The sequence below is a fragment of the Pleurodeles waltl genome, chromosome 12 (assembly GCF_031143425.1).
Source record: "Pleurodeles waltl isolate 20211129_DDA chromosome 12, aPleWal1.hap1.20221129, whole genome shotgun sequence".
Classification (NCBI taxonomy): Eukaryota; Metazoa; Chordata; class Amphibia; order Caudata; family Salamandridae; genus Pleurodeles; species Pleurodeles waltl.
Window position 1 is genome coordinate 72048247 of NC_090451.1, and position 20338 is coordinate 72068584.

At 46.8% G+C, this 20338-nt stretch overlaps 1 protein-coding gene across 8 annotated transcripts in view; it reads right to left on the reverse strand.

Annotated features, from left to right (window-relative positions):
- The window catches only part of TCF3 (transcription factor 3), an 861587-nt gene that overhangs the window by 303066 nt on the left and 538183 nt on the right, over positions 1-20338 (reverse strand). For all 8 annotated transcript variants that reach the window (XM_069216217.1, XM_069216218.1, XM_069216223.1 and 5 more), the window contains exon 11: positions 12743-12873. In XM_069216217.1, the coding sequence (XP_069072318.1) occupies positions 12743-12873 (131 nt within the window). The remainder of the gene's footprint in view (positions 1-12742; positions 12874-20338) is intronic.

Here is a 20338-nt window from a genome sequence, read left to right on the forward strand (position 1 = left end):
TTAGAGTGGGGGGTTACCACATCTTGTAGTAAACACCCTTCTTCCACTCTTTCTTCTGTTAGCTGAGGAGCCACCCACTCAGGTTTAACAGTTGCCTGACTAGCCAGGACTTCTTGTGGGTCAGGTTGGACTTTATCAGGGCCATTTTTGGAGTTCTCCCCTACTGGAGCAGAATCTCCTTGGCTTGCTGTAACCTTGGCTAAAGGTTGTCCACCCTTCCTACTCTGTTTTCTTTTCTTCTTCTTCTGGGGCCTGCTTGCATTTACTGCAGAGGCAGGACTTCCAGAATCCTTGGGAGAGGACTGGCACTGGACCAGTTCCTCTCTTGGGCTCTGACTAACCTCTGGGTAGTCATTTCCAAGGAGACAATCAAGGGGGAGGTCTGTACTGACTATTACCCTTCTCCAGCTAAGAGTGCCACCCACTTCTATGGGTACTAAAGCCACAGGCCTCTTAGTGACCCTGTCTAGGCTAACTCTTACCCTGGCAGTCTCACCTGGGATGTACTGGTTTGAGAGCACCAGCCTGTCATGCACAATAGTGTGACTGGCACAAGTGTCTCTCAGGGCAGTGGTTGGGATTCCATTCACCAGTAGGTGGTGGAAGTGTCTACTTCCCTCTGGAATCTCCAACTCACCTGTTGGGCCCTGTTTCCAGTTGAAGGCTATGAAGACCTCCTCATCTGAGGAGTCATCTCCCATGGCTACACTGGTTACCCCTGGAATTTTGTTCTGGGGTTTGTTTTTGGGACAAGAAGTGTCCTTGGTGTGGTGCCCAGACTGTTTACAGTTGTGGCACCATGCCTTAGTGGCATCCCAGTTCTTACCCTGGTACCCACCTTTGTTTTGGGTTGTGTCTTGGGGCCCACCCACCTGTTCTGGTTTTTGGGGGCCTACAGAGGACTCTTTTTCTTTGTTTCTAGTGTCACCCACTTTCTCCTGGGGAGTTTTTGTAACCCCTTTCTTTTGGTCACCCCCAGTGGAAGTTTTGGTTACCCTAGTCTTGACCCAGTGGTCTGCCTTCTTTCCCAATTCTTGGGGAGAAATTGGACCTAGGTCTACCAGATACTGATGCAACTTTTCATTGAAGCAGTTACTTAAAATGTGTTCTTTCATAAACAAATTATAAAGCCCAACATAGTCACACACTTCATTTCCAGTTAACCAACCATCTAGTGTTTTTACTGAGTAGTCTACAAAATCAACCCAGGTCTGGCTCGAGGATTTTTGAGCCCCCCTGAACCTAATTCTATACTCCTCAGTGGAGAATCCAAAGCCCTCAATCAGGGTACCCTTCATGAGGTCATAAGATTCTGCATCTTTTCCAGAGAGTGTGAGGAGTCTATCCCTACACTTTCCAGTGAACATTTCCCAAAGGAGAGCACCCCAGTGAGATCTGTTCACTTTTCTGGTTACACAAGCCCTCTCAAAAGCTGTGAACCATTTGGTGATGTCATCACCATCTTCATATTTTGTTACAATCCCTTTGGGGATTTTTAGGATGTCAGGAGAATCTCTGACCCTATTTAAGTTGCTGCCACCATTGATGGGACCTAGGCCCATCTCTTTTCTTTCCCTTTCTATGGCTAGGAGCTGCTTTTCCAAAGCCAATCTTTTGGCCATCCTGGCTAACTGGATGTCCTCTTCCCTGGAGTTATCCTCAGTGATTTCAGAGTTGTTGGTCCCTCCTGTGAGGGAACCAGCATCTCTGACTATTATTTGTGGAGTCAGGGCTTGAGAAGCCCTGCTCTCCCTAAGTAGGACTGGAGGGGGGGAATTTCCCTCCAAGTCACTATCTTCATCCTCTGAGTTGCCATCCTCAGAGGGGTTGGCCTTTTCAAACTCTGCCAAAAGCTCCTGGAGCTGTACTTTGGTAGGTTTGGGGCCCATTGCTATTTTCTTTAGTTTACAGAGTGACCTTAGCTCTCTCACCTGTAGATGGAGGTAAGGTGTGGTGTCGAGTTCCACCACATTCACATCTGTGCTAGACATTTTGCTTCTAAAAGTTGGAATACTTTTTAAGAATCTACAACTGGTTCTAGAATCTAATTCAAACTTTTACAAACTTTTAAACTCTAAAAGAAATGCTAAACAGGATCTAACACAAGGCCCTAGCAGGTCTTTTAAGAATTTAGAAAACTTTTCAAATTGCAAAAATCAATTTCTAATGACAATTTTGGAATTTGTCGTGTGTAAGGAAATGCCTCCTTGGCATGGTTGCCCCCTGACTTTTTGCCTTTGCTGATGCTATGTTTACAATTGAAAGTGTGCTGAGGCCTGCTAACCAGGCCCCAGCACCAGTGTTCTTTCCCTAACCTGTACTTTTGTATCCACAATTGGCAGACCCTGGCATCCAGATAAGTCCCTTGTAACTGGTACTTCTAGTACCAAGGGCCCTGATGCCAAGGAAGGTCTCTAAGGGCTGCAGCATGTCTTATGCCACCCTGGAGACCCCTCACTCAGCACAGACACACTGCTTGCCAGCTTGTGTGTGCTAGTGAGGACAAAACGAGTAAGTCGACATGGCACTCCCCTCAGGGTGCCATGCCAGCCTCTCACTGCCTATGCAGTATAGGTAAGACACCCCTCTAGCAGGCCTTACAGCCCTAAGGCAGGGTGCACTATACCATAGGTGAGGGTACCAGTGCATGAGCATGGTACCCCTACAGTGTCTAAACAAAACCTTAGACATTGTAAGTGCAGGGTAGCCATAAGAGTATATGGTCTGGGAGTCTGTCCAACCCGAACTCCACAGCACCATAATGGCTACACTGAAAACTGGGAAGTTTGGTATCAAACTTCTCAGCACAATAAATGCACACTGATGCCAGTGTACATTTTATTGTAAAATACACCACAGAGGGCACCTTAGAGGTGCCCCCTGAAACTTAACCGACTATCTGTGTAGGCTGACTAGTTTTAGCAGCCTGCCACAAACCGAGACATGTTGCTGGCCCCATGGGGAGAGTGCCTTTGTCACTCTGAGGCCAGTAACAAAGCCTGCACTGGGTGGAGATGCTAACACCTCTCCCAGGCAGGAATTGTCACACCTGGCGGTGAGCCTCAAAGGCTCACCTCCTTTGTGCCAACCCAGCAGGACACTCCAGCTAGTGGAGTTGCCCGCCCCCTCCGGCCAGGCCCCACTTTTGGCGGCAAGGCCGGAGAAAATAATGAGAAAAACAAGGAGGAGTCACTGGCCAGTCAGGACAGCCCCTAAGGTGTCCTGAGCTGAGGTGACTCTAACTTTTAGAAATCCTCCATCTTGCAGATGGAGGATTCCCCCAATAGGGTTAGGATTGTGACCCCCTCCCCTTGGGAGGAGGCACAAAGAGGGTGTACCCACCCTCAGGGCTAGTAGCCATTGGCTACTAACCCCCCAGACCTAAACACGCCCTTAAATTTAGTATTTAAGGGCTACCCTGAACCCTAGAAAATTAGATTCCTGCAACTACAAGAAGAAGGACTGCCTAGCTGAAAACCCCTGCAGCGGAAGACCAGAAGACGACAACTGCCTTGGCTCCAGAAACTCACCGGCCTGTCTCCTGCCTTCCAAAGATCCTGCTCCAGCGACGCCTTCCAAAGGGACCAGCGACCTCGACATCCTCTGAGGACTGCCCCTGCTTCGAAAAGACAAGAAACTCCCGAGGACAGCGGACCTGCTCCAAGAAAAGCTGCAACTTTGTTCCCAGCAGCTTTAAAGAACCCTGCAAGCTCCCCGCAAGAAGCGTGAGACTTGCAACACTGCACCCGGCGACCCCGACTCGGCTGGTGGCGATCCAACACCTCAGGAGGGACCCCAGGACTACTCTGATACTGTGAGTACCAAAACCTGTCCCCCCTGAGCCCCGACAGCGCCGCCTGCAGAGGGAATCCCGAGGCTTCCCCTGACCGCGACTCTTTGAACCTAAAGTCCCGACGCCTGAGAGAGACCCTGCACCCGCAGCCCCCAGGACCTGAAGGACCGGACTTTCACTGGAGAAGTGACCCCCAGGAGTCCCTCTCCCTTGCCCAAGTGGAGGTTTCCCCGAGGAATCCCCCCCTTGCCTGCCTGCAGCGCTGAAGAGATCCCGAGATCTCTCATAGACTAACATTGAAAACCCGACGCTTGTTTCTACACTGCACCCGGCCGCCCCCGCGCTGCTGAGGGTGAAATTTCTGTGTGGACTTGTGTCCCCCCCGGTGCCCTACAAAACCCCCCTGGTCTGCCCTCCGAAGACGCGGGTACTTACCTGCAAGCAGACCGGAACCGGGGCACCCCCTTCTCTCCATTCTAGCCTATGTGTTTTGGGCACCACTTTGAACTCTGCACCTGACCGGCCCTGAGCTGCTGGTGTGGTGACTTTGGGGTTGCTCTGAACCCCCAACGGTGGGCTACCTTGGACCAAGAACTGAACCCTGTAAGTGTCCTACTTACCTGGTAAAACTAACAAAAACTTACCTCCCCCAGGAACTGTGAAAATTGCACTAAGTGTCCACTTTTAAAACAGCTATTTGTCAATAACTTGAAAAGTATACATGCAATTTTGATGATTTGAAGTTCCTAAAGTACTTACCTGGTAAAACTAACAAAAACTTACCTCCCCCAGGAACTGTGAAAATTGCACTAAGTGTCCACTTTTAAAACAGCTATTTGTCAATAACTTGAAAAGTATACATGCAATTTTGATGATTTGAAGTTCCTAAAGTACTTACCTGCAATACCTTTCGAATGAGATATTACATGTAGAATTTGAACCTGTGGTTCTTAAAATAAACTAAGAAAAGATATTTTTCTATATAAAAACCTATTGGCTGGATTTGTCTCTGAGTGTGTGTACCTCATTTATTGTCTTGTGTATGTACAACAAATGCTTAACACTACTCCTTGGATAAGCCTACTGCTCGACCACACTACCACAAAATAGAGCATTAGTATTATCTATTTTTACCACTATTTTACCTCTAAGGGGAACCCTTGGACTCTGTGCATGCTATTCCTTACTTTGAAATAGCACATACAGAGCCAACTTCCTACATCGTGTGATCAGGTATTGGCTGAGTAGTCCAGCAAATGCAAAGTCTTGTACCCCACCGCTGATCCACCAATGTAGGAAGTTGGCTCTGTATGTGCTATTTCAAAGTAAGGAATAGCATGCACAGAGTCCAAGGGTTCCCCTTAGAGGTAAAATAGTGGTAAAAATAGATAATACTAATGCTCTATTTTGTGGTAGTGTGGTCGAGCAGTAGGCTTATCCAAGGAGTAGTGTTAAGCATTTGTTGCACATACACAAGACAATAAATGAGGTACACACACTCAGAGACAAATCCAGCCAATAGGTTTTTATATAGAAAAATATCTTTTCTTAGTTTATTTTAAGAACCACAGGTTCAAATTCTACATGTAATATCTCATTCGAAAGGTATTGCAGGTAAGTACTTTAGGAACTTCAAATCATCAAAATTGCATGTATACTTTTCAAGTTATTGACAAATAGCTGTTTTAAAAGTGGACACTTAGTGCAATTTTCACAGTTCCTAGGGGAGGTAAGTTTTTGTTAGTTTTACCAGGTAAGTAAGACACTTACAGGGCTTAGTTCTTGGTCCAAGGTAGCCCACCGTTGGGGGTTCAGAGCAACCCCAAAGTCACCACACCAGCAGCTCAGGGCCGGTCAGGTGCAGAGTTCAAAGTGGTGCCCAAAACGCATAGGCTAGAATGGAGAGAAGGGGGTGCCCCGGTTCCGGTCTGCTTGCAGGTAAGTACCCGCGTCTTCGGAGGGCAGACCAGGGGGGTTTTGTAGGGCACCGGGGGGGACACAAGTCCACACAGAGATTTCACCCTCAGCAGCGCGGGGGCGGCCGAGTGCAGTGTAGAAACAAGCGTCGGGTTTTCAATGTTAGTCTATGAGAGATCTCGGGATCTCTTCAGCGCTGCAGGCAGGCAAGGGGGGGATTCCTCGGGGAAACCTCCACTTGGGCAAGGGAGAGGGACTCCTGGGGGTCACTTCTCCAGTGAAAGTCCGGTCCTTCAGGTCCTGGGGGCTGCGGGTGCAGGGTCTCTCCCAGGCGTCGGGACTTTAGGTTCAAAGAGTCGCGGTCAGGGGAAGCCTCGGGATTCCCTCTGCAGGCGGCGCTGTGGGGGCTCAGGGGGGACAGGTTTTGGTACTCACAGTATCAGAGTAGTCCTGGGGTCCCTCCTGAGGTGTTGGATCGCCACCAGCCGAGTCGGGGTCGCCGGGTGCAGTGTTGCAAGTCTCACGCTTCTTGCGGGGAGCTTGCAGGGTTCTTTAAAGCTGCTGGAAACAAAGTTGCAGCTTTTCTTGGAGCAGGTCCGCTGTCCTCGGGAGTTTCTTGTCTTTTCGAAGCAGGGGCAGTCCTCAGAGGATGTCGAGGTCGCTGGTCCCTTTGGAAGGCGTCGCTGGAGCAGGATCTTTGGAAGGCAGGAGACAGGCCGGTGAGTTTCTGGAGCCAAGGCAGTTGTCGTCTTCTGGTCTTCCGCTGCAGGGGTTTTCAGCTAGGCAGTCCTTCTTCTTGTAGTTGCAGGAATCTAATTTTCTAGGGTTCAGGGTAGCCCTTAAATACTAAATTTAAGGGCGTGTTTAGGTCTGGGGGGTTAGTAGCCAATGGCTACTAGCCCTGAGGGTGGGTACACCCTCTTTGTGCCTCCTCCCAAGGGGAGGGGGTCACAATCCTAACCCTATTGGGGGAATCCTCCATCTGCAAGATGGAGGATTTCTAAAAGTCAGAGTCACCTCAGCTCAGGACACCTTAGGGGCTGTCCTGACTGGCCAGTGACTCCTCCTTGTTGCTTTCTTTGTTCCCTCCAGCCTTGCCGCCAAAAGTGGGGGCCGTGGCCGGAGGGGGCGGGCAACTCCACTAAGCTGGAGTGCCCTGCTGGGCTGTGACAAAGGGGTGAGCCTTTGAGGCTCACCGCCAGGTGTTACAGCTCCTGCCTGGGGGAGGTGTTAGCATCTCCACCCAGTGCAGGCTTTGTTACTGGCCTCAGAGTGACAAAGGCACTCTCCCCATGGGGCCAGCAACATGTCTCTGGTGTGGCAGGCTGCTGGAACTAGTCAGCCTACACAGACAGTCGGTTAAGTTTCAGGGGGCACCTCTAAGGTGCCCTCTGTGGTGTATTTTACAATAAAATGTACACTGGCATCAGTGTGCATTTATTGTGCTGAGAAGTTTGATACCAAACTTCCCAGTTTTCAGTGTAGCCATTATGGTGCTGTGGAGTTCGTGTAAAACAGACTCCCAGACCATATACTCTTATGGCTACCCTGCACTTACAATGTCTAAGGTTTTGCTTAGACACTGTAGGGGCACAGTGCTCATGCACTGGTACCCTCACCTATGGTATAGTGCACCCTGCCTTAGGGCTGTAAGGCCTGCTAGAGGGGTGTCTTACCTATACTGCATAGGCAGTGAGAGGCTGGCATGGCACCCTGAGGGGAGTGCCATGTCGACTTACTCATTTTGTTCTCACTAGCACACACAGGCTTGTAAGCAGTGTGTCTGTGCTGAGTGAGGGGTCTCTAGGGTGGCATAAGACATGCTGCAGCCCTTAGAGACCTTTCTTGGCATCAGGGCCCTTGGTACTAGAAGTACCAGTTACAAGGGACTTATCTGAATGCCAGGGTGTGCCAATTGTGGATACAATGGTACATTTTAGGTGAAGGAACACTGGTGCTGGGGCCTGGTTAGCAGGGTCCCAGCACACTTCTCAGTCAAGTCAGCATCAGTATCAGGCAAAAAGTGGGGGGTAACTGCAACAGGGAGCCATTTCTTTACAGGAGTGTTTAAAAATAAAAAATAAAATAAAAATAAAAACTCCATAGAAATAAAGCATTTTTGCCTGTTAATCATTATAGTCTGCATTGCTGTTGTACACATGTATATATGAGTTTGGTATGAAAATTGTCTACTAAAAATGCTATATATTTTTCGTATGTATTTTCATACTTATATACGTATGTATTTTATGTATGCTCCGGGGTCCCCGCACGAGGGCGGGAATATTCAATGTTTATGACTATTGATGAGGATCCCCTGGAAGAGAATTGATAGAACCCACTGGTCTGTGATGATATTGGACCATTGTTGGTAAAACTGCCTAAATCTCCCCCCGTCCCCCACCCTCCACCCCCCCCCCCCTTTACTGGAGACGTGCGAGTCTGTGAAAAGGTGTAGGTAGTCACTGGCATTTATTAGAGGCGAATCCTCTGGAAGAGAACGCCTTACCTCTGCCTTTATTGCTCGCACTCTATATGACCCTCTAAAGGAACCTCTGATAGAAATGGGTGCCTTGTTTAGCTTGAGAGGTGGAGGACTCATTAGATGAGGGTTTGAAATCTCCCCTGATTGTTGGCAACAAAAATTACCCCTTTGTGGTTTAAGGCCCCCATTATAGCCTTTGCCGTTTCTGAATTCTTTTGTTTCGTTTTTCAAAAGTGGTGTCCACCTCCTGGCCAAACAGATGTTCTTTGTCAAAAGGCATGTTCAGAACTGCCCATTGAATTTCAGGTTTAAAACAAACATCAGAGCCAAGCATGGGTATGTCTTGACGTAGCAGAAGAGTGCCCCAGTGTGTGATGACCATGGCGAAAGTGGTGGCACGATCGGAGTGTGTTCGAGGCCTAGGAGCTGGACTGCTTCTAGGTACAGGACGAGGCAGTACATAAAGATGCGATGATGATAGAGGAATCACTGGTAGTAAAGGTGGAGATATTGGAGGATGTGAAGCAGGTGGAGGAGGTGAAGATGGAGACAAGGGTAACATAACCAGAGAGGGTGGTGACTGAAATGAAGATTACATTCTTCTCTTTACCATTCCCCCTCCTTGACTTCCACACACTCAACGTTGACCTTTCACCTCCACGTTTAGCCCTTAATGTCAACTGTCCATGCCATCTTCATGGCAAACTGGCACTTTAATGACAAGGCACTTCTAGATGTCGTATGTCAATGATGGATCAAAGGTGTATGATCCCTCAACAGCAAGAGTTGTCGCTTCCTTGACGTAGAACAATTCTGCACAGTATCTGGTCAACATCGATTCCCCTGATGTTGACCGGGACCAATGTCTTCTCTGGCCTGAAACAAGCTTCTCAGATCTTCCACGTCCACTAGAAGCTGAGGAAAGAGCCCTGGTGGAAGACTCGCCTTACCCTCGCTCTGAAGCCCCACTGGTAGACTGTTTGCTGGTGATGTCTCTTCTCTCCCTACAAGGTGAATTTTCTCTGTCGCACAGCGTGAGCCTGAAAAACTTCCTGCAGATGTCACAGGTGTCAGGAATATAAAAAGGTAGGCAGATGATACAGACCTCATGAGGGTCTGTTTTGGCCTTTTTCCTTCCAAAGCGAGGACACTTATCAAACAATGAAGGCATTTTATTTGACAAAATGCCTCAATGGTCTGTCAAAAAATAACAGAAAAAGCAGGAACGATTAAAAGACGCTGTGTAAAGGTGTTATCACTAATTTCTGTGAAAAAAAAACAAAGGTCGAGCTCAATGCTTCAGGGTCCTGTCAGCTAGAGCCAGAAAAATAACTGAAGCAAATGCCACTAGCTGGGTATGATGGGATACAGGTGGTCGCTGGTATCTCGAAGGAACAGCTTATATTTTAGCCATATAATGAGAGCTTATGATGCTACTCTGCCCCGCTCTCCCTCATTTCTGTCATTAACAAATGGGTTTGTGAAGGAGATTTATACTGTTTCCAGAACATCTTAAATTGTGTGTATATTATGTATTGGTCCTTTCTTCATGATGAAGAATTTGGCTATTGCAGCCTAGATATATAGGCTGTGTCTCTAAGTGCCTTTACAGGCCTTCCTGAAGAAAGGCGAAAAATCTCCACTTAAGATATATTAAAGAACTGTTTTGGGGGTCCCCGCAGGTGGGCGGGACTATTCAGTGCTTATGACTACACATGGAAATCCCCTACTGGAGAACACATACTTCTAGATCTCTGTTTGGGACCTCAGCGTTAATGCCTCTAATTTTCAGGCTCTGGTGACATAAGCTTCTTCTACTGAAGTTGTCTCAAGTTAATCTACAATGGTTTTAACATCAAGTTAAGTGATAAACTTTCAGCGATTTCTCATAGGTGGTCTCATTGTTGTTATGGATGACAGGAACTATCTTTATCACTGACATTTACACTCCTCAAAATAAGATTGCGAAAAATAGTCTGAGGATAATGTTCAAGCAGGATGGCATTGTAGGCTTACAGCTGATTATATGATCCATTTTGACTTCCACTTATGGTCAACTGAACAAAACACTAGATGGTGGAGATATGCAAGATAAAATCAGAGCACAAGGCTTACAGTTTGAAGGCAGTGCTGCTTGAAAATACTTTACTCTAGGGAAGTTGTTTGAAATCCACTTTTAAAGTATATAATACAAAGCAACAACATGTGGAGGATCTCGCAAGCTTTTTTCTAAATAAAATTCAGGACATATATGTTTCTTTTCCTGACACCCAGAGTGGAGATCAGGTGTTGGCCAACCTGGAGGTCAGGAAGGAAATTGCATTAACAAGTTTCATCCCGATTGGCCAAGATATAGTGACTAGATTACTGGGCCGAACTAAATCTGGCTCCCCACTTGATCCTGCTCCCCCACAGATTCTCTGTTTGGGAACCCCAGTGTTAAGTCCGGTAATCACAAATCTTATTAATACCTCGTTAGCCTCTGGCATTGTACCTGACTCTTGGAAATTGGCTATTGTCAAGCCTCTCCTGAAAAAAACTAATTTGAATTCTAAAACTCTGTCCAACTACAGACCAATCTCCCAGTTACCTATAATGGCCAAAATAACAGATAAGCACATACACACCCAACTATCCACTTTTCTGGAAGGAAATAAGCTTCTACATCCCACCCAGATGGGTTTTAGACCACGGCATGGGACGGAAACTGCCTGGGTTGCAATCATAGAAGAAGCAAAAAAGAGGATGGACAAAGGTATGGAAACCGCCATCATTTTATTAGACCCGAGTGCGGCATTCGACACTGTTGATCTGGTTATTCTCAAAAATAGACTACAAGAATGTGGCATCTCGGGACATGCACTGGAGTGGATTCGATAATTTATTCATGGAAGATCCTTCCAGGTCTTAGATAGATCATGTACTTCCAGACGTATCCTCAGCAACTGTGGAGTTCCACAGGGTTCTGCCTTGAGTCCACTACTTTTCAATGTCTATTTGCGACCCCTAGCAGAAATCATTGAATCATTTGGACTAAAGTTGGTGTCCTACGCAGATGACACTCAATTGATTGTCTCTTTTTCTAATGCTCACCCAGACATGGGGACAGCATTTGGTCCCTGTCTGAATGCAGTTGCGACCTGGATGTCAGGAAGTAAACTGAAACTTAATGATAAGACAGAAGTCATGTTCTTTGGGCTACCAAAAGCCTCCACCACCAATCCAAGTACATATCCAAGTACATCAAGTGGAGCTCTCTTCACTCTTCCGCCCCCTAAAGGTCTCATTAAAAGCCTTGGAGTGTGGTTAGATCCTCAACTATCAATGTCACAACATGCCAACAGAATAGCGGGAACCTCCTTCGCTCTGCTTAGAACTTTGAGGAAGGTTCTGATAATACTTCCGCCACTTGCCAGAAGACTGGTTATCCAGGCACTGATAGGTTCTCATCTTGATTATGGCAACGCAATGTTTGTGGGAGCACCAAGATATGTGATCCAGAGGCTGCAGAGGGTGCAAAATGCGGCAGCACGTCTACTTTTAAATACCCCTAAACATCACTCCATAAGGGCCGCAATATCATCCCTACACTGGCTTCCAGTAGATAAAAGAATCCAGTTTAAGGCTTTATGTCACTTTCATAGAGCCATATTTAATCAGGGCCCTGAAATGCTCAAAACCCTGGCATCTGCCTACAGCCCGACCAGATCACTGAGATCCTCCTCAGCTATGCTGGCCACAGTTCTGACAGTGAAAAAAGCAAGATGGGGAGGAAGATCCCTATCCTATCAAGGGGCCATTCTATGGGATGGCCTTCCTTTTAATATCAGATCGACATCACAAGAGATTCTGTTTAGAAAGGCCTTGAAAACCTGCGAATTTAAAGCTTAATCTCTATATGATTTTAGATGGTGACACTGGCCGTTTTGCAGCGAAAGCGCTACGAGGCCTCCGAGCAGTTTTTAAGCGCTATATAAGTAATGATAACATAAAGTACTTGACAAGAATGATGCACAGCTAAACGGGCTTTCCTCTGGCTTCATTTTGGTTGCTGAAAGAGGTGATCACACATCCTAACACATTTCTTCTGATCAGGTTAAAGCTCCAAGACTACCAAAGGAAACACCTCATATTTGTAGCAGCACATATCACCAGCCACAATAAAATATGGAAACACAAGCCTGGCAACATGAAGAAAAACGTAAAGGAGGGGAAGATAAGAGAACATTTGCAGAATTTATTAAACTGCAGGAGATGTCAGAATTATAAGGAATTTAACACTGCGTCCAAATCACAATAATACAAATGGCTGCCTACAAAACCAAACCACTGTTGAACAAACTTCAATACACCAAAGTAAATTCTCAATCTGTTGGCACATGAGAAATCCACTTTTACCAGAATGTTCCAACAACTTTTTTTTAATTTTTTTTTTAAACGATTTCAGGAAGTAGTTTCTTCACAGCTGATATATGAGCCTTCCAAATTACAGTACACTGCAGGTATCATAAGGATTGACTACAAGTATAACCAATGTAATTGTGTACCTACCTATCATGCTGTCTCCCCCGCTTAAGGGTGGTGTGTGACTGGAAACTCCATATGGGGTAGATGCAGAGTTAAATCCAGAGACTGAGGGAATTCCACCGTTAACCTCTCCTGAATGAATCTGGTAGTTCTTGAAAAAAGATGTGCAAATAAGAAACACAGGGAGGTTAAGTTGTTTTCTAAATACTTTCATAATGTCTGCAAACAAATGAAGCATCCACGGAACAAGCCATAAGTAAGCAAGAGGTAAATAGAGAATAGTGAGGTTGGAAACTGGCCCCTTCTTTGCAGTACCTCCCCACTTTTTGAATGATATCTGATGCCAACTTGACTGAGGGCGTGCTGGGATCCTGCTAACCAGGCCCCAGGACCTGTTCTTTCCCTAAAACTGTACCACTGTTCCACGATTGGCACCCCCGGCCCACACACATACACACTGCCAATGAAGCTTGTGTGTGCTGGAGGGAAGAAAAAGGTAAAGTCGGCATGGCATGCCCCTCAGGGTGCCATGCCCACAAACCACTGCCTGTGGCATAGGTAAGTCACCCCTCTAGCAGGCCTTACAGCCCTAAGACAGGGTGCACTATCCCACGGGTGAGGGCATAGTTGCATGAGTAATATGCCCCCTACAGTGTCTAAGTCCATTCTTAGACATTGTAAGAGCAGTGTGGCCATACGGAGTACATGGGTTGGGAGACTCATCATGAATTCCACAGCTCCATGATGGCTTCACTGAAGTCTGGGAAGTTTGTTATCAAACTTCTCAGAACAATAAACCCACTCTGATGCCAGTGTTGGAATTACTGAAAAATGCATCCGGGGGCATCTTAGAGATGCCCCCTGTATTTTACCCAATCCTTTAGTGCAGGAGTGATCAGTCTGTGCCAGTCTGCCACTAAGAGACAAGTTTGTGACCCCATGGGGGTGGGAGGGGGGGAAGCCTATGTGCTCTCTGAGGTCAGAAACAAAGCCTGCATTGGGTGGAGGTGCGATGCAGTACCTTTAACACTTGTCGGTGAGCCTCAAAGGCTCAGGCCTCCTCTGTTACTGTGTCCCAGGGTACTCCAGCTAGTGGAGATTCCTGCCCCCTGAACAAAGCCCCACTTTTGGCAGCAGTGACCATTCCAGTAAGGACCACTCCTAAGGTGTCCAGAGCTGAAGTGAAACCCCCCTCCCCCTCCTTCTTGGTTTGGAGGACAGGAACCAATAGGGTTACGTCTGTGTCTTCCCCTCCCCAAAGGGAGTGGACATCGGAAGGGTGTAGTCACCCTCAGGGACAGTAACCATTGGCTACTGCCCTCCGACGCCTGTAATGCCCCTAAATTCAGGATTTAAGGGCCTCCCTAAATCCAGGTTGTCAGATTCCTGGCAAACTCAACAAGAATAAAGAACTGCTAAGCTGACCCCCAGCAAAAGAAGACTGAAGACATCAACTGATTTGGCCCCAACCCTACAGGCATGTCTCCAGCTTCTCAAGCCCTGCAACCAAAAGGCAACGCATCCTGCAGGACCAGCAACCTCTTAAAATCCTCAAGAGGACCTCCTGCACACCAGAGGACCAAGATCTCCCGTGGACAGTGGCCCTGTTCAGAAAGAAACACCAGCAAAGGACTCCAGAACGGCAAGTCCTGTTCACTCTGCATCCAACGCCCACGGCCAGTGTCCAGGTGGCCCAACCGACTACACTTGGTCCCTAGGCGATTCTGAGGGAGTGTCTACCCTGGGTTGACCCCTTATGTCCAACATGATGACGCCTGCAGCCTAAATCCAGAGGACGCCGCCCCCCTGACTGCGAGAGAACCGGGCGAAGATTCCTGACACCAAATGGTAAACCAGACACCCGCAGCCCCCTGGCCTTGTGAAATCTGACCTTCGGTGGCGCAGCGCCCAGCAGGTGCCCTCCTCCTTGTCCAGCCTTTGGTTACCTGGAACCAACCCCCTGGACTTAGCCTGCAGCATCTTTGTGACCCCCGGGGTCCCCATATAGGAAAGCACTGGGAGCCAGATGCTGTTTGTGGACCCGGCCACCCCCGTGCCACTAAGGGTGTGTGTTTGGTGCTGACCTGTGCTCCTCTAAACCACCCAGGGCTGCCCTCCGAAGACTCGGGTACTTACCTGCAAGCAGGCCTGATTTCAAGTGTCCCATATCAACATAGGAGCCCACGTTAAATCGACTTCAAATTTGACCTCTGCACCCGGCCGGCCGAGTGTTGCTGGTAGTGGGTGTTTGGGGTTAACTTGAACCTCAACCTGTGGACATCCTAACCCCCAGGGACTGGAACTGTAAGTCTTGTACTTACCTCCAAACTGTACTAACTTTTCTTCCTCCCCCTAGAACTGTTTCTGAAAATTGCACTGTGTCAACTTTTAAAACAGATTATTGCTATTTATTCAAAAACTGTTTAACTTGCCAAATTGAAACAAAGTGGTACTGATACATAGGTTGGATACTTATTTGCAAATGTACTTAACTGCAACTTAAATCCTGTTTTCTAGAAATTAAGTAACAAAATATAGTTTGCTATAGAAACACCATTGGCCTGGAGTTAGTCATGGAGTGTGTGCTTCCGTTCTTGCCTGTGTGTGTACAACAAATGCTTTGCACTACCCTCTGATAAGCCTAACTGCTCGAACACTACCACAAAAGAGAGCATTAGTATTATATACTTTAGTCTCTGGGGAACCTCTGGACTGTGCACACTATCTCATTTTGATATAGCATATACAGAGCCAACTTCCTACAACTGATTATATTACAGCTTAGAAAGAGGTAAATTACGGCTCAGAAAACAAAGAGACATTGTAAGGAAATGACTCCCTGTTGCAGTTACCCCCCACTTTTTGCCTGATACTGATGCTGACTTGACTGAGAAGTGTGCTGGGACCCTGCTAACCAGGCCCCAGCACCAGTGTTCTTTCACCTAAAACGTACCATTGTCTCCACAATTGGCACAACCCTGGCACCCAGGTAAGTCCCTTGTAACTGGTACCCCTGGTACCAAGGGCCCTGATGCCAGGGAAGGTCTTTAAGTGCTGCAGCATGTCTTATGCCACCCTAGGGACCCCTCACTCAGCACAGACACTGCTTGCCAGCTTGTGTGTGCTGGTGGGGAGAAAATGACTAAGTCGACATGGCACTCCCCTCAGGGTGCCATGCCAACCTCACACTGCCTGTGGCATAGGTAAGTCACCCCTCTAGCAGGCCTTACAGCCCTAAGGCAGGGTGCACTATACCACAGGTGAGGGCATATGTGCATGAGCACTATGCCCCTACAGTGTCTAAGCAAAAACCTTAGACATTGTAAGTGCAGGGTAGCCATAAGAGTATATTGTCTGAGAGACTGTAAAAAACGAACTCCACAGCTCCATAATGGCTACACTGAATACTGGGAAGTTTGGTATCAAACTTCTCAGAATAATAAACCCACACTGATGCCAGTGTTGGATTTATAAAAAAATGGACACAGAGGGCATCTTAGAGATGGCCCCTGTATTTTACCCAACTGTTCAGTGCAGGACTGACTGGTCTGTGCCAGCCTGCTGCTGAGAGACGAGTTTCTGACCCCATGTGGTGAGGGCCTTTGTGCTCTCTGAGGACAGAAACAAAAGCCTGCTCTGGGTGGAGGTGCTTCACACCTCCCCCCTGCAGGAACTGTAACACCTAGCAGTGAGCCTCAAAGGCTCAGGCTTAGTGTTACAATGCCCCAGGGCACTCCAGCTAGTGGAGATGCCTGCACCCTGGACACAGCCCCCACTTTTGGCGGCAAGTCCAGGAGAGATAATGAGAAAAACAAGGAGGAGTCACTGGCCAGTCAGGTAAGCCCCTAAGGTGTCCTGAGCTGAGGTTACTGACTTTTAGAAATCCTCCATCTTGCAGATGGAGGATTCCCCCAATAGGATTAGGGATGTGCCCCCCTCCCCTCAGGGAGGAGGCACAAAGAGGGTGTACCCACCCTCAGGGCTAGTAGCCATTGGCTACTAACCCCCCCAGACCTAAAGACATCCCTAAATTCAGTATTTAGGGGCTCCCCAGAACCTAGGAAACTAGATTCCTGCAACCTAAGAAGAAGAGGACTGCTAAGCTGAAAAACCCTGCAGAGAAGACGGAGACACCAACTGCTTTGGCCCCAGCTCTACCGGCCTGTCTCCCCCCCCACTTCTAAAGACACTGCTCCAGCGAACGCTTTCCACAGGGACCAGCGACCTCTGAAGCCTCAGAGGACTGCCCTGCATCTAGAAGGACCAAGAACTCCCGAGGACAGCGGCTCTGTTCACCAAAGACTGCAACTTTGCAACAAAGAAAAAACTTTGAAACCACGCGCGTTTCCCGCCGGAAGCGTGAGACTTGGCACTCTGCACCCCGACGCCCCCGGCTCGACTTGTGGAGAATAATCACTTCAGGGAGGACTCCCCGGCGACTGCGAGACCGTGAGTAGCCAGAGTTGACCCCCCTGAGCCCCCACAGCGACGCCTGCAGAGGGAATCCTGAGGCTCCCCCTGACCGCGACTGCCTGCTTCAAAGACCCGACACCTGGTAAAGGCACTGCATCCGCAGCCCCCAGGACCTGAAGGATCCGACCTCCAGTGCAGGAGCGACCCCCAGGTGGCCCTCTCCCTTGCCCAGGTGGTGGCTACCCCGAGGAGCCCCCCCCTTGCCTGCATCGCTGAAGAGACCCCTTGGTCTCCCATTGATTTCAAATGAAAACCTGACGCTTGTTTGCACACTGCACCCGGCCGCTGAGGATGTACTTTCTGTGTGGACTTGTCCGTCAACCCCCCCACCCCAGTGCCCTACAAAACCCACTGGTCTGCCCTCCGAAGACGCAGGTACTTACCTGCTGGCAGACTGGAACCGGGGCACCCCTTCTCCATTGAAGCCTATGCGTTTTGGGCACCACTTTGACCTCTGCACCTGACTGGCCCTGAGCTGCTGGTGTGGTAACTTTGGGGTTGTTCTGAACCCCCAATGGTGGGCTACCTTGGACCCAAACTTAAACCCCGTAGGTGGTTTACTTACCTGCAAAAACTAAAACTCTTACTTCCCCCAGGAACTGTTGAAAATTGCACTAAGTGTCTAGTTTTAAAATAGCTATATGTCATTTATGTGAAAACTGTATATGCTATTTTACTAATTCAAAGTTCCTAAAGTACCTACCTGCAATACCTTTCCTTTGAAGTATTACATGTAAATCTTGAACCTGTGGTTCTTAAAATAAACTAAGAAAATATATTTTTCTATACAAAAAACTATTGGCCTGGAATTGTCTCCGAGTGTGTGTTCCTCATTTATTGTCTGTGTGTGTATAACAACTGCTTAACACTACCCTCTGATAAGCCTACTGCTCGACCACACTACCACAAAATAGAGCATTAGAATTATCTTTTTGCCACTATCTTACCTCTAAGGGGAACCCTTGAACTCTGTGCATACTATTCCTTACTTTGAAATAGTGCATACAGAGCCAACTTCGTACAGACATATACAGACAGTATGATGTGGGAAGGAAGCCACCAACAGCTCAAGAGGCCAAGGGGACACTGAAAATGTTTTCAGCCTCATACTAGTGGCATATAATGGTCTACTTTATTGAAATATAGCATTTGCTTATATTTTATGGTGCTTTGGTGAAGCATTGTGTACAAATGAACAATTGAATATTTGTTTAATAAAAAATTAAGAGTGAACAATGTCGTAGATCTATTTAAAATCACTGCACTAGCCACAAATGCTACACACAAATTTAAGAGCACTATTATGTCACAGTGGAGATGCACTTCCTGGTGTACTGCTAAAAGCCTCCACACTATTACTTGTGCAAACTTTAACAAAAAGTTGGGGTTCCAAAAAGGTCAAGACTGTTTCATAAACCGGTATTAAAGGTTTTATTTTTGATCAAAGGTTTGATTTGTTTGTATTTTCAACATTTGCATTGCACATTTAGCACATTTATATGGACTCTTAGCAGCAATTCAGGTTAAGGCTTTTCACACATCTGGGGACTTTTTTCCAGTCCATAATTTCCATATTTTGATCCTTGTGCAACTTCAGGAGGTTTATCACACATCAGATCCAGAGAGTTGAGCACATGTTGTTAGCACACCATTGTCTTTGTGTTGGGACTCCGGGAAGACTAGACTTTGAATTCATGTGACAGGAAGCAGGTGTACTACATCAAATGCCAAATGCACGTATGTTTGGAGAAAGACAGCAACCTATAACTGCAAATTTTCTTTACAACTTTTTAAAATGTGATTATTTTCATTATCCATAAAAAGCTAGGTTATTTTTTTATAAATTTGTTTTCTCAGACTCAGACAAGAATTGGAAGAGTATTTCCCATACTGAGAAAAATATATTCCAAAGCTTTAATTAGATCAAAACAGGACTTACTATTTCTTAAATGACAGGGAATAAGGGCTTATTATTTGCACCACAACGCAACCTTTGATGTATCAAGCCAAAAAGCACCTTAAAGACACTAGACCAGCATAAAATGTGAAAAACCTACGTAAAATAAGTCAAGTGATCTCAGAAGGAAGTTTCAGACTACACTATTTGTTTTGCTGCATCTTTTGTCACTGACATTAATTTAAAAAGAAAGGACAAGCTGTGGTCAGTATTTTGGTTGGTGTTATAAATTTCAAGCAGCCCAACAAATAAGGGTAGGATTGAAGACGAGAACTAAATCTTCACACATACCGCTATAATTTCTATCATGTAAATCACCCAAAAAAAAACAATAGTTTGGTATATATTTATTCACTTATAAGAATATCTGAATCCAGAAGTTAACACTACAAAAAAATAGGCAATCAACAGTCAACAAAAGGTGAATTCTCTTACTTACATAACATCTTAAGTGGACTATGGCAGGTAGGCTCCTGGAATCAAACTGCCTTTTAGGTAGGGTGATCACCTCACTCAATATCACCATGGACATGGTTTTTAGTTCACTTTAGGTTCTCACCCTAATGCATTCTGGGTAAAGTAATCCTGACTTCCTAGAGCTCAGCCATGTCATCAGCAGTCCAATGTACTCCAAGTATCTTGTCTCAATGGGCTCAAGTCTTTGGCTTAAATACGAACTCGCAAAAATCTACCCACCCTTGATCTCCTGGGAAGCATTTCCATGCACATTGGATACTTGGTAAAGGCAACTTTTGGCAGTTTGGGAAAAAAGTAATCATGTGCACCTCATCTAAAATGGAGTTGAGAAACTTCATGTATCTCATATTGACTACGATTCTCAGACTACGTCAAATCCTACATTCCCCACCTCAAGCTAACAAAACTCAAGGAACCCTGACCATGCAACACATTGGCCACAATTTAGACCACTTTGGTACTCTCTCAAATTCTTCTCAGCAGTTTTGACAAATTATTCTGGGGCTCTCGCTACACCAACAGCAAAAAAAGGATTTAAGATGGTGGGAGCGCACACAGTGGCATTGAAGGCTTATGGTCAAACAAAGGCGCCCTCCAATTGACTGCATGTAAATCTAGAAAATACTTCATGCTGGGGTGGGGGTTGTTTGACCAACTACAGAATGGGCCTTTGTTTTCTTATCAAGGCAATAATGCTTTGGGGATGTGT